Source organism: Sinocyclocheilus anshuiensis, unplaced genomic scaffold, assembly GCF_001515605.1.
Source record: "Sinocyclocheilus anshuiensis isolate Anshui unplaced genomic scaffold, SAMN03320099.WGS_v1.1 scaffold624, whole genome shotgun sequence".
NCBI lineage: Eukaryota > Metazoa > Chordata > Actinopteri > Cypriniformes > Cyprinidae > Sinocyclocheilus > Sinocyclocheilus anshuiensis.
In genome coordinates this window covers 648,149-662,343 of record NW_015554128.1, presented here as the reverse complement: position 1 = coordinate 662,343, position 14,195 = coordinate 648,149, and the positions used below count along the sequence as shown (strand labels likewise).

At 42.2% G+C, this 14,195-nt stretch overlaps 2 protein-coding genes across 2 annotated transcripts; one reads left to right on the top strand and one right to left on the bottom strand.

Moving 5' to 3' along the window:
- Window positions 1-233: 233 nt before the first annotated feature.
- LOC107670203 (V(D)J recombination-activating protein 2-like) lies at window positions 234-1,826 on the top strand. The gene is given in 1 exon segment (XM_016462723.1): window positions 234-1,826. A coding segment is annotated over 1 exon segment (1,593 nt).
- A 1,830-nt stretch (window positions 1,827-3,656) lies between these two features.
- Window positions 3,657-9,146, bottom strand: LOC107670202 (V(D)J recombination-activating protein 1). Its single transcript, XM_016462722.1, has 3 exons — window positions 8,839-9,146; window positions 6,285-7,420; window positions 3,657-5,404 (listed from the first exon to the last, which is right to left on the bottom strand). The coding sequence occupies exons 1-3, from the start codon at window positions 9,144-9,146 to the stop codon at window positions 3,657-3,659; spliced, it is 3,192 nt and encodes a 1,063-aa protein (XP_016318208.1).
- Between the last annotated feature and the right edge of the window lie 5,049 nt (window positions 9,147-14,195).

Below are 14,195 nucleotides of genomic sequence, written 5' to 3'. Positions count from 1 at the left end.
AATTATTTATCTATTTATTTTTAGTTTGATTTTAAAAAATATATTTCCATACTACTCTTAATATTATGCTAGTATAGTCCTAATCCATTCTCGAGCTGTGCAATTTACATGAAATTTCTTATGTAATATTTTTAGTATTAATACTACAAAATATTTAGATTCTACAGCTATTAAAATTAATAAAAATTCATGTTTGTTTTTCATTTATATTTTACAAAGTTCTCTGCAAAAAGATGTCCTTACAGCCTCTGACTGCTGTGAACTGTGCTAGCCTTGTGCAACCAGGCTTCTCCTTATTAGAGCTGGAGGGTGATGTTTACCTCTTTGGTCAAAAGGGCTGGCCGAAACGCTCATGTCCAACTGGGATATTTGGTGTACGCATAAAAAAAGAAGAACTTAAGCTGCGTGCCATTTCATTTTCAAACAACTCAAGTTATCTCCCTCCCCTCCGATGTCCTGCAATAGCTCATTTTGAGCCTCATGATGGCAGTCCTGAATGTTACCTCATTCATGGTGGCCGAACACCCAACAACGAGCTGTCTTCAAGTCTCTACATGTTGAGTGTAGACAGCAGAGGATGTAATCGCAAAGTCACATTGCATTGTTAAGAAAAAGAGCTGGTTGGTGATGTCCCTAGCGCTCGATACGGCCACACCCTCAGCGTGATCCATAGCCGAGGGAAGAGCGCCTGCATTTTGTTTGGCGGCAGGTCCTACATGCCCCCCACCGAAAGGACCACGGAGAACTGGAACAGCGTGGTGGACTGTCCACCACAAGTCTTTCTTACTGACCTAGAGTTTGGTTGCTGTACGGCCCACACCCTCCCTGAGCTCACGGACGGCCAGTCGTTTCATGTAGCTCTTGCAAGAGAGGACTGTGTCTACTTCCTGGGCGGTCACATCCTCAGCTCTGATTGCAGACCACCTCGTTTGATCCGTCTACGTGTGGAGCTTCTCCTAGGAAGCCCTGTCCTCACCTGTACTGTGCTTCATGAAGGTCTCGCCATTACCAGCACCATAGTTGCTCCCGTTGGCTATCATGAGTACATAGTTTTCGGCGGCTACCAATCTGAGACTCAAAAGCACATGGAGTGCACATACATTGGCCTAGATGATGTCGGAGTCCACATGGAGCCTCGCGAACCTCCGCAGTGGACCAGCGAGATAACCCACAGCCGTACTTGGTTTGGTGGCAGCCTATGCAAAGGAAGTGCCTTGATTGCAATCCCCTCAGAAGGAAACCCAGCCCCACCAGATGCTTACCATTTCTACCGGGTGAGCTTCCAGAAGGAACAAGATGGAGAAGCATCAACTCAGGGATGCAGCCAGGAGTCCACTGATTTTGAGGACTCTGCACCTTTGGAAGACTCTGAGGAGCTCTACTTTGGCCGAGAACCTCATGAGCTGGAGTATAGCAGCGATGGAGAGGGTGACACCTACAATGAGGAGGACGAGGAGAATGAATCTCAGACAGGCTATTGGATCAAGTGCTGCCTTACCTGCCAGGTGGACCCCAACACCTGGGAGCCCTACTACTCAACTGAGCTCACCAGACCTGCCATGATCTTCTGCTCCAGAGGTGAAGGTGGACATTGGGTTCATGCCCAGTGCATGGAGCTCCCCGAAAGCCTTTTGCTTTGCCTCTCTCAAGACAACAGCAAGTACTTCTGCTTGGATCACGGAGGCCTGCCCAAGCAGGAGATGACTCCACCACGTCAGATGTTGCCAGTAAAGAGAGTCCCAATGAAGATGACCCATCGCAAGGCTCCAGTTTCGATGAAAATTACCCCAGCTAAGAAGAGCTTTCTGCAAAGACTTTTTGACTGAATTTTTGTTGTTTTGTTGGTTTTATATCAATAACAATGTTTCAGTTGTGTTAATTGTATAACAATGTGTTTTAATTGTGTTTTATAACAGAACATTTAAGAAGTGTGTTTTTCATAGAAACAACTGAAATGTATTGTCAATTGAATGACTATGCTTAGTGCAATTTTAAGAAACTAATATAATTTCTTTACAAGTCTTGTTTGTTATTGCTAAGCTGATGATTTATTGCTTCTTTAAAATGTGGGGGGAAAGCTTGTAGAGTGTGTTTTTCTGCTTAAATAAAGAGAAATCCTTTAAATGGATTATATTTTATGTCTGTTTTTATACTATACACACACACACACATACATACATTCATACACCTAAACATTCATGCATATGTCAGATGTCTTAACTACTTTGTTTGTCTTCAACTACGTACAATACAATAGGACAAAAAAAGTTCTCAATTGGATTGGATTTTAGGATTTTTTATTTATTTTTTTGTTATTTTATCAAAAGGAAAGTAAAAATGTAATTTCTTACAAAACAATTATATTCAATCTGTTAAAGAAGACAACGTATGAATTCATGAATTACAACAATCACTGTAATGCTCTCGCACAATGAAAGAAAAAAATAACGATGGGCCAAAAACATTACCAGTGCCTTTGTGGTCTACAAAACAATTATTTTTTACATTTATGAACTGTGCAATGCAGTGTTTTATTTCAAACAAAAAAGAACATAAAGCAATTTAAATAGACGCTTGAAATTGTCACTTGAGATTATATAGTAATATAGTAAATATAGTATATAGAGATTATATTATATACTATTCAACATTTGAAATTGTCACATAATGTTTCAAAGAAAGCAAAAAAATCAATAAATTCAAGACAAAGAAACCAGTAAAATCAATTCACAAAGAAATCAATCAACTGAAAAAGAAAATAAAATGCATTTATAAAGTGGATTACTGAAATCCTCTCAGTTTAAGAGAGCACAATAAGCACAATGATTTAAATCTAGCACTCTTAAACAAAAGAGAAACATGATTAACAAATTGAGGTACAAGTTTGAGTGAATAGAGCATACATCTCTAAACTGTAACACATACCAATAAAGAAATTCTGACAATAGTCAATAGGTACTATGGTGTAAAAGACAATATTTCATAGTTTAATATTTGAAAATTGGTTTGTGTGAGCGGCATGGTGCAAATGTCCTGTGGGACCTGTAGGATTGAAGACTGAGGTAGATTATGGGGTAGGGTCTATGTAAATGTGCAAATGCTGTAGCATAGTGTCTATGGGTGTTCATAGTTATGTGTGGACCAGTTGAGCACCATCAAAATACTGCATTGCTAAAATAACCCCTTTTTTTCTAGACCTGCAAAGGAGACAACTGTATTTCCTAATTTCATTTTGTCTTCGTCCTGTGTGATATATTAATATAACCATCGTAAATGTGGGGCTCCTTTAACACAATTTCAGTGACTTACAACTCCCTCATACGTTTTCATAAATAACCATTCTGTATGAATTTGTGAAGGTGTCACAACCTGACAATACAATAAAATCCCTCATAATTCACAAGCCACAAGAGATAAAACTCAGACAATTTGTCTGTAAAAGCTGGGGAGAAAAAAGCCCTGCCCATACAATTTTATCTCTGCCATAAAACAATTTAGCTCACGTTTATGCACTGGCTTCAAAAAAATAATGACGTGGATAACAAAGCCATTACACATGATATTACATTTCATCTCAAGAAATAAAATCAATTACTTAACAATATTTTCATTAGCCAGAAAAAGGGTTCATTAAAGAAAGTCAATTAAAGAAAAGCTCAAAAATCTGGGACTTCAAGAGCCACATCAACTTCATCCGGAGTCTCTTCTGGGTTGAATGTGGCTTGCATTGCTTTTGCTGAATTCTTGTGAGCCTCCATAAACTTCTGAAGATACTTGGAGGTGTACAGCCAGTGGTGTTTCAGTATATCTTCAAGTTCAAACATTTTGGACTGCCTTGCATTCATCTTCCGAAAACGTCTGAACAGTTTGTTCCCAGACTCATTGCCTTCACTGGCCCATGCTCCAATAGACCCGTCTCTCTCAACAATCTCAGGAACATGGGCCAGAGTCTTGTGGAGGTAGTTGGTGATTTTTCCATCATAGCGGTACTTAAATGTGGTGGAAAGGAGATCAGCAAATTGCTGAGAGTTGTAGCTGTACTGACAGAGTTGGTCAGGGCAGTCTCGGGAGGGACAGTTCGAACGCCACACAGGCTTCATCTGGAGGTAGAGGTCTATCAATTTCTGTAGTGCCTCACGCCGTTCCTCGGAAGGAACCAGCTCACAGACCACCTCCACAGCTTCACGTGTCATCAGCCGACGAGCATAGTTTCCATTCATCCTCATCACAGGCTTGAGTTTCAGGTTGTTTCTTAGATGTTTGTCCAGGGTTGACCGCCAACGACGGCGTTCCTCTCGACTCGGATTGCTCTTCTGGTAGACTTCACCAATCTCATCCTGAAAGATCTTGTAGAATTCAGTAGCATTGCCAATGTCACAGTGCAGAGCATCTAGAGTAGGCTGGGTCTCCATGAAAGGCTTGGCAGAAACACCTTTGACCCGGTCACGCAGTTCATCAGCAGACTCTGAGAAAGGATTTGTCCTCCAGATCTCATAGCGCTCAAGATTTTCATCGTGGCTACGTGTGATGGAATGTAGCACCATGTTCTGAGATGCTTCAGCTCGGGTTGAGTCGCAGAGTGTGCATACATAAGTGGAGCCTGATGCTTCTAAGCCTTCCATTTCACGAACCATCTTCTCATCATAGCCTGTGCCCCGAAAGAAGAACCTAAAGGATCGTAGAAGACCACCAACAGATAAAATAAGCCGACTTTCCATCATGGCTTTCCGCTCCGCTACCACAGGTCCCAAGATGGCCGTCAGGGTCTCGTGGTCAGACTCATCCACAAACATGAGGCACAGAGGTCTGCAGGAGAGCTCAGAGTTTGGCTTTTGTTCCTGAAAAATGGTGATGCCATCGTCCTCACCCTCAACTCGGATGGAGATGGACATGATTGTGAAGGAAAACCTCACTGCCTTCTCAGGAACCGCTGGACCAGATCCATGCTTCTCGCCGACATCTCCCATACCATCACATGATTCTTTCACCACAATGGTAAAACCAGAGGTGCACATGCTGTCGTCCAGCTCCCTCTCTCTCAGTCCTTCCATTATGTCCTCTTCCAAATCTTTTAATGCAGAAACCAGTGACACATCATAACGGAATCTTCTGGAGATGGTGTCCGCAGGAACATCGTCAACAGAGGTTGTCCAACCAGAGAGGCCGTCAATGATGCCCACATCCCAGGAGCTGGAAACGTTTTTTAAAGCTGGCTGCCACTCAAATTGGTGGAACCCAGGGAGAAGCTCTTTCTCAGCATTACGTAGAGTGTGCAGTGGCTGGAATATCTGGCGGCCACTAGTGGCCTTTACAGTGCGGTACATCTTGTGGTACTGACTGCAGCTAAGGAAGGTGTTTACCCTTATAGCCAAACACACTGCAGGATGCAGCCCAAATCCCCTGCCTGAAACAGAATAGAGAGGGAAAACAAAACTGTGTGAGACAGAATCAGAAATTTGAATTCATAGAACAGTTTATCCAGAATAAACTCAAAATAAGTGAGAATGTGAGCCTGAATGTGTGATTGTGTGCCTATGTGTGTTTGTGGACTGATTTCAGAGCACCAGCAAATGAGTGCTAGCATATCTGGAATTCTGATTGTAATTGCAGCATGTAATGTGTCCTAATTGTTCTAGATTAGCGAGATTATTAATGCTTAAGTTAGAAGAGAGGTGACTCAGCTGGGCTGGAAAGACTGATCTATTGGCTGATGATGAAAACAGGCACCAGCTGGGCCCTGTTCCCCTGGGGGCCGAAGACAGTATCTATGTAATTTGCAGATACATGGGCTACTGATGTTGTTTTCATCCTAACAGGCTCTTTACAAGAATTGTTATTGAGTATTGAGTCTCACATATGCACGTACACACATTCAGTAAAGTGGTGATTATTTTATTTAAATTGACAGTGAGGCACATAAGAAAATAATTCATTAATTCTTGTGTAGATAACCTTGTGGACATGTTCAATTCATTTTGTGCATCTATTTGCAGGTAGTAAATGTGAACATAATTGTGTAAAATTACATGTTAAAGCCGTTGTTCTATGAAAAATTAGTACAATTATCTGCAGTCAGGCATTGAAAATTAGACTAGTACTTTCTAGAAAACAAATAGTGATGCCATATATTAGATTGTAAAAATGTTACATATTCTTATTCTTGATGGCTCCCAAGCTTACGTGGGTAAGTCAATAATGCATTATGTGTTCATTCTAGTTGTATTTGTCTGACAACGACTGCTTTGACAGTCACATATTGTGGGTGATATGTTTCTTGGCAGTACCTTGCATCATAGCTTCCAGTTCATCTGCTTGTTTGTGTTCATTCCCAGCTCTCAACGCCAGAAGGAAGAGCGTCAAACAGACTGACTTCACATCCCCTCCTTCTTCCTTTTCAGCAAACACCTTCACCTGGTTCTTCAAATCTCTCAGCCTGTGTTTTTGAGCCCGACGGGTCAGTGACAACAGGTGCTGTCGAGGACGCCCACCTTTGTTGACCGGTAAGTAACCATCAATATTCTGCTCTGAAGATGTTTGCTCTTCCTGAGATTCTTTTTCATGGTAGTGGTTGAGGCAGTGTTCCCTAAAGGAGTCCAGTCGGACCCAGTCGTTGCATGCTTCATTGGGGCAAAGCAGAGGGAGGGAGTTTAGGGTGGCAAGGAAGAATTTGGCTGGCCTGCTCAGGTGGGATGGATTTAGATGTTGGTTACAGGTGGGACAGTTTTGGCCCAAAGCACGACTGTACCTTAGGATGCAGACCCGACAGAACAGGTGTCTACATGGTGACTGGACAGGGTCAGAAAGCAAGTGATCACACACTTGGCAAGTAACGGCACGTAGGAAGTCTGCTGGGACTTCAGGGGGGATGAGCTTAGTGCTCAGATGATCCCTCTGGCATTGTGTGATATTCTTTACCCATTGTTCTCTCTGAACTGATAGTTTTAACCATTCTTTCCCACCTGATCCCGCAGTATTCTCTGTGGTCTGTCTCCACACTCTATTGGCCCCTGAGGATTCCGAGGAGTCCCTTTTGATTCTCTTCGGAATGCTGTGTGAACTTTTAAGTGGCTTGGCCCGCTTCCTTCCTATTCTTTGAAAAGAGCTCTTCTTAGGGAAGCAGAGGTTGCAGTGGGAGGTGTGGGGCTTCCAGTCTGGAATCTGGGTCCTAGTGAAAGAACAGAAACCTCCTCCCCTCATGGCAGCAGTCCAGCATCTGTGACAAAACAAAGACGGATGCACCGTCTCCATGTCAGTTGTCACATCCACCTTGAAGACCTTCAAGATCACCTCTGGCCAGGTCAGCAACTTACAGCCCATCCTACGCAAGGCACACCGGCTGGACTCTTCCAAGTCTCCCTGGACTTCATGCGACGGACCTTTAGCCTTCCGTATTGAAAGGCCACAAAGGCGACACAGGCATCTGCAAAAGACACAAGTAAATTAATCTTAAACTAAGATAAACAAAGACATGCTTCCAAATGTGCACGTCAAGTCAACATTCAGAATTCATACAATTGACTCAATATTATTATTAGACTCACTTGAGAAGATTCATATGTGTATCAATTTCCTGCAGCTTAAGGTCCACTCTCCCTCGAGCACTTTCCATGTTTTCCTTACTCTTCCCTCCAAAACAGAGCTTCATAACACTGCCTGGAGAGCCTGCCATCTCCATTGCTACCTCAGGCTGGTTTTCCTACACCTTCACCTGGTTCTTCAAATCTCTCAGCCTGTGTTTTTGAGCCCGACGGGTCAGTGACAACAGGTGCTGTCGAGGACGCCCACCTTTGTTGACCGGTAAGTAACCATCAATATTCTGCTCTGAAGATGTTTGCTCTTCCTGAGATTCTTTTTCATGGTAGTGGTTGAGGCAGTGTTCCCTAAAGGAGTCCAGTCGGACCCAGTCGTTGCATGCTTCATTGGGGCAAAGCAGAGGGAGGGAGTTTAGGGTGGCAAGGAAGAATTTGGCTGGCCTGCTCAGGTGGGATGGATTTAGATGTTGGTTACAGGTGGGACAGTTTTGGCCCAAAGCACGACTGTACCTTAGGATGCAGACCCGACAGAACAGGTGTCTACATGGTGACTGGACAGGGTCAGAAAGCAAGTGATCACACACTTGGCAAGTAACGGCACGTAGGAAGTCTGCTGGGACTTCAGGGGGGATGAGCTTAGTGCTCAGATGATCCCTCTGGCATTGTGTGATATTCTTTACCCATTGTTCTCTCTGAACTGATAGTTTTAACCATTCTTTCCCACCTGATCCCGCAGTATTCTCTGTGGTCTGTCTCCACACTCTATTGGCCCCTGAGGATTCCGAGGAGTCCCTTTTGATTCTCTTCGGAATGCTGTGTGAACTTTTAAGTGGCTTGGCCCGCTTCCTTCCTATTCTTTGAAAAGAGCTCTTCTTAGGGAAGCAGAGGTTGCAGTGGGAGGTGTGGGGCTTCCAGTCTGGAATCTGGGTCCTAGTGAAAGAACAGAAACCTCCTCCCCTCATGGCAGCAGTCCAGCATCTGTGACAAAACAAAGACGGATGCACCGTCTCCATGTCAGTTGTCACATCCACCTTGAAGACCTTCAAGATCACCTCTGGCCAGGTCAGCAACTTACAGCCCATCCTACGCAAGGCACACCGGCTGGACTCTTCCAAGTCTCCCTGGACTTCATGCGACGGACCTTTAGCCTTCCGTATTGAAAGGCCACAAAGGCGACACAGGCATCTGCAAAAGACACAAGTAAATTAATCTTAAACTAAGATAAACAAAGACATGCTTCCAAATGTGCACGTCAAGTCAACATTCAGAATTCATACAATTGACTCAATATTATTATTAGACTCACTTGAGAAGATTCATATGTGTATCAATTTCCTGCAGCTTAAGGTCCACTCTCCCTCGAGCACTTTCCATGTTTTCCTTACTCTTCCCTCCAAAACAGAGCTTCATAACACTGCCTGGAGAGCCTGCCATCTCCATTGCTACCTCAGGCTGGTTTTCCTTCTCCACCGGTGTTTCATTAGGCAGAGGGGCCTTCTCCATGGACCTGACCCGAAAGAGCTTAAACTTCCATTCTGAAAACTTAGGATGAGACAGTTCGTCAGGCATGGAGGCTCTGGGAGCATCTTCGGAACTCCACCTCCCTTTCTCCATAGCGTCAGTTTAGTCTCAGCTGCTTTCAAGAACGAGAAAAGAAAGTGAGAAGGAATAAGATTAATTCTTTATGAATCAAGAGTTTATGAGACTATGAGATTAGTTTGACTGAAAAGGAATATTCTGAGGTGTAACAGAAAAGGCGGGTTTCAGGCTTTCAAATCCACAAAAGAAGAGCAAAACATCGTTATTTCCAAGGATGTGACTCAATCAGACAGATTTACTTAGGTCTACAGGCTTAGTTTGTTAAAAGCGGCCCTGAAATCCCAGCCCAAACGGGAGAGCTTTTGCTCTGACCCAGAGTACAGCATTATACCGTAAGTGACATTTAACACCTCTGTAAAATGCATGAGACAAGCATTCCAAAATTGATCTGCTGCTGAAAACTTCATTTCTCTCCTCCCGAACATTCCTGCTCAGGGACCCACTATGTCCTTTTTTCTATCCCTCATCTTTCGTTGAATTTTTTGCCCCTCATCTTTCTCAGGTACCAAGAGTTTTCTAAATGGACACCTCTAGGGCTGTCAATCAGTTATAATAGTCATTTATTGTGCTGAACCAGGAGTTTAAGTCCATGGAGGAGTGTGCTGGCATTTAATGGATTACTCGAGAGAAAGAGAGAGAGGCAGGTTTTATGATGCACAGCCATTGACATCACTGAAGTCAAAGGGAAAGGGATGAAGGAAAATTGTAATGCCAACCATTCCCTATGAATCAGATTCTATCCTGTGTTTCAACCATGCCACTCCCAGAGTGCCCTGATCTGCATAAACACACAAATAAAAACAAAGACTACCTCAGAAGTCACATCACTTGGACTAGTAGTAGCTGTCAAACCCTTGCAGACTCTCAAAACAACTGTGTCACGATGTGACGCTCTGCTCTCATCCTATCCATAAGAATGTAAAACGGTCCTCTTTCCTGACCAATAAATCAACAAACGCTTACCATAACACTCCCATGGCGAGTACATCCTGGCATTTCTCTCTCTCTCTCTCTCTCTCTCTCTCTCTTTCTTTTTCTCCCTCTCAGCTTGTGTTTGCACCCTGGGTCTCTCCAGCTATCAGCTCTGAAGTGAACTATTAAGACACACATACACACAAACAGCTGAGTGCATTCAGTCTGTCAGTCAGCTGGGTTGTCCTACCTTGTTTTTGAGGCTCAGCTGGCGAATTCTCCCCTGGGGCCTTTCCGCATGGGGGCACAGGGGAGGCCTATTGCATTTTTGAGTGTGGATGTCTTCCAGGCTCTCTTTCTAAGAGTGCATGGCTGGATCTCAGTCGCTTGGTGCTCCTATAAAAGACTGTGTCTCTCCATAGGAAGAGAGTCCTATTTATACCTCTCTGTGGGGTCCTTAACCGCTACATTTTAGCACCTGAGAAACATGGGAGGTCTCGGGAAGGGGGTGGGGGGTGATGCTAACCACATTCACACACAAACACACACATACACACACATTTACTAAGCTACCTAATGAGGACTTAAACTTCTATTGTTGCTAACACTTAATTTTGATGGTCCCATTTAGACATTCTGTTGACTACAAGTAACTTTGCAACTACATGTCAACTACCTGTCCTTAGAGTATTAGTAGACTGTTTGCTTAATATCTGCTAACACTTTACTTTGATAGTCACCCAAAGAGATTCTACTGACTATAAGTAACTTTGCAAGTACATGTAGACTAACCCTAACTGAACTGTCAGCTAATACTATACTAATACTCTAATAAGAGTTAGTTGACATGTAGGTGCAAAGTTACTTATAGTCATAGTTACTTATAGGGGACCATCAAAACAAAGTGTAACCCTATTGTTTTTACATGGTGCAAATTATAATTAGCATACAGACTAACTTTAACCATAAAAAACATATTTTTTTTCCAAATTAAGACATCCTTAAAAGGTATATTTTGTCATATTTACCAAACCATTTCAAAGAAAAGTCTTACACACACACATATGCACCAATTTGAGACATCATAGACCTACCATCTGCGCACAGATACTCCAATACACAACATAAACCACATATTTTTTAGACGCACAAACACACGTGCACATTCTGCATCATAAACACATGTCAGTACAAGCCACATGGATAAAACTAACGCATCCCCCCCTGCTGTTTTCCCCCAGCGCTCTCTGAAACTCATCTCCAGCAGGTGGTCCAAGCCAACATGCTGCAGCTCTGATATTTGATCCCCCTCTATATAGAAAAACAGACACCGTTAAAACACATCAGATCAGAGGAATCCATTAAAAGAGAGCTGACAACCGTCTACTCAAGACTGCCTGACTAAAATGTCTTTTACAGTGTATTCAAAAATTGGAAAAGCAGAGCAAATATAGGATACATTTCCCAATTTTAGATTCCTGCTGAGACAAGTTTATTTTTCGTTGTCGTTTTGGACAAATTACCTATACTGGAGGAAACTATGATGTCACTATAATGAGCATTATCTCGACATGTGGGCACTGTTGCAGTCCCACTATGAACGGTGTTGGTGTCATCAGCAAATATGAATTAAAGGGATTTATTTGTTGATAAATAAATCAAAGGTGTTTTTGCAAAAGAGTTATTGTGCTGTAATTGGTGCTGTTCTGTCTGGACTTCTTGGTGCGGGATCTGACAGACTAGCGAATAAACAGTCACCAAGTGCCCGCAAGCATTGTGAGGCCTGTCTCATCTGAGAGCCACAACTTCTGCAAACCAAACAAAGAGTAAACATCATAAATAATATACAGTGTAGGTCATTCTACAACATGGCTGCCATTTGTGCCCCATATATATATGTATAAAAAATGACTTTGACAATGAAGAGTTGATGCAAGCTTTTACTGTGTTGATACATACAACAACAATCATACTGTAGAATGATCCACATAATACTACACACATAAATATGAAAATTAATGATTACATTCAAATTATTTAAATCCATTTAAATGGGTGAACAGAGAGAGAAATAAATAAAGTCTCATTATTGTGAGTAATAAAGAGACGGAAAGTGATTTTTATGCAAAAGACAATTTGCTTTCGGCCAAATTATAATAGCCAAGTCTATAAACCGAGCAAAATTAGAAAGGTCATTGAAAATACCAATTTTTACAAGTGCTCCTTCATCCTTCACAAAGATTCCTTGAGGGCCTGAAAAACAAAGCCGACAAATACTGTAGCATTTGATTGATCATGATAGAGGTTACATGTGTGCATGTTTATTGACTCATTAATGTTTTGTGCATTATTTAAAGGAACAAACCACACAAAAATTACACGTCTGTCATAATTTCCTCACCCTCATGTCATTCCAAACCTGTATGACTTTCTTTCTTCTATAGAATTTTCCCCGGGCGCCGCAGCATAAATGGCTGCCCACTGCTCCGGGTGTGTGTTCACAGTTTGTGTGTGTTCACTGCTGTGTGTGTGCACTTTGGATGGGTAAATGCAGAGCACTAATTCCGAGTATGGGTCACCATACTTGGCCACATGTCACGTCACATGTCACGTCACTAAACAATACTAAAGGAGGTATTTTGCTAAATGTCCAAGCTGCTCTTTTATATACAATAAAATTGGACTATTCACACTAGTCAAATGGTAATGGAACAACGTGAGGGTGAATTGATGACAGAATTTTCATTTCTGGGTGAAACACTTTAATGTTGTAGTTAGGCCTGCCAGAGACTTCAGTCTTTCAAACAGAGAGAAACCGTAGGTCTGTTGCCATGGCGAAGCAAACAGAGCTACAGATGTCCATCTAACAAACAAGCGGTGACCCCTAGAGATCCGCGCCTCTCTCCGCCTGCTAATTGACTTGTTATTAATAAGCCCAATGGCAGTATGATTTATGTGAAAAATGTCTTCAGCCGACAGCCACCTGGCATTAAGCTGGGTGTTATTCTCCAATGTGTGTGTGAGTTTTGGGGGAATAGTAGTTGAGGTGCTGTTATCACCATCTGAGGGGACACCCGGTAGATGAGGTCAAAGATATTGGTGTCAACGCAGAGGGCAAAATCAAACTGCACACCAATCAAAGCACATTATTTGAGTGAGAAGGTGAATCATTGACACACATAGTCTTTTAAAGGTCACTAATACGTGTTTAAAGAGCTTTTCATCCTCTGACATTTATGTGACGTTTTTATGACGTCAAAGTGGTCATTTTTTTTTTGATAGGACAACTCACTTTATTCACAGAGTAAATCCCATAATTCCCTGCAGTGCTAGGAAGTATGAATTCCACTGCTAACAAAGTATAACACTACTATAAAATAGTCCTACACTCTTAAAAATAAAGGTGCTTCAAAAGGTTCTTCAAGCGATGCCATAGAAGAACCATTTTTGGTTCCACAAAGAACCATTCAGTCAAAGGTTCTTTAAAGAACCATTTCTTTCTTACCTTTTTATAATCTGAAGAACCTTTTTTCGCCACAAAGAACCTTTTGTGAAACAGAAAGGTTCTTCAGATGTTAAAGGTTCTTTATGGAACCATTTAAACAAAAAGGTTCTTCTATGGCATGGTGAAGCACCTTTATTTTTAAGAGTGTAATATAAATTTCCAGTAACAAGCTGTTAGTGGTGCTAGAAATTAAACCTGTTCCAGGTGGTACAACACATCATTCTTCTTCACAGACCATCCTTTTTCCTTTTTCCTCTTTCCTCCCTCTCTTCTTCTTTAAAGTTTATTTTGTAAATTAATATTCCAAGCAGTGGCCCTGATTGCATAGCTATTTGTCAAAGTTAGTTGACAGAAACTCTCCCTCTCTCTCTCTTTCATCACCTTCCCCTGAGCTCTGCCTAATAATCATTAATGCAATTATCAGGACACACACTATTCATTACTGTTTTTCCATCTCTTTTTTTTTCTCTCTCCGTCTGTGTCTGGTCCCCTCTCACCCCTCACAGACGGGGCCTGGAAGAAATCGACGTGTCATTGTTTCTGTTTGACCAGATGTTGCTTTTGCTGCCTTCAGGCTCTGTCAGGATCTTTTCTGCCACTCTACTGAAATTTAATTAACTTCTAATATTGTGCCAGTCTGTGTCTCA

What these genes read in the sequence shown, in the direction of transcription:
- LOC107670202 (XM_016462722.1), bottom strand. Translation starts at nt 9,146, where the DNA reads ATGGAGAAAGGGAGGTGGAGTTCCGAAGATGCTCCCAGAGCCTCCATG. An exon ending in ACACATATGAATCTTCTCAA is followed by an intron (nt 7,421 to 8,838) that starts GTGAGTCTAATA and finishes TGTCTTTTGCAG; the next exon opens with ATGCCTGTGTCGCCTTTGTG. An exon ending in ACTGGAAGCTATGATGCAAG is followed by an intron (nt 5,405 to 6,284) that starts GTACTGCCAAGA and finishes ATTCTGTTTCAG; the next exon opens with GCAGGGGATTTGGGCTGCAT.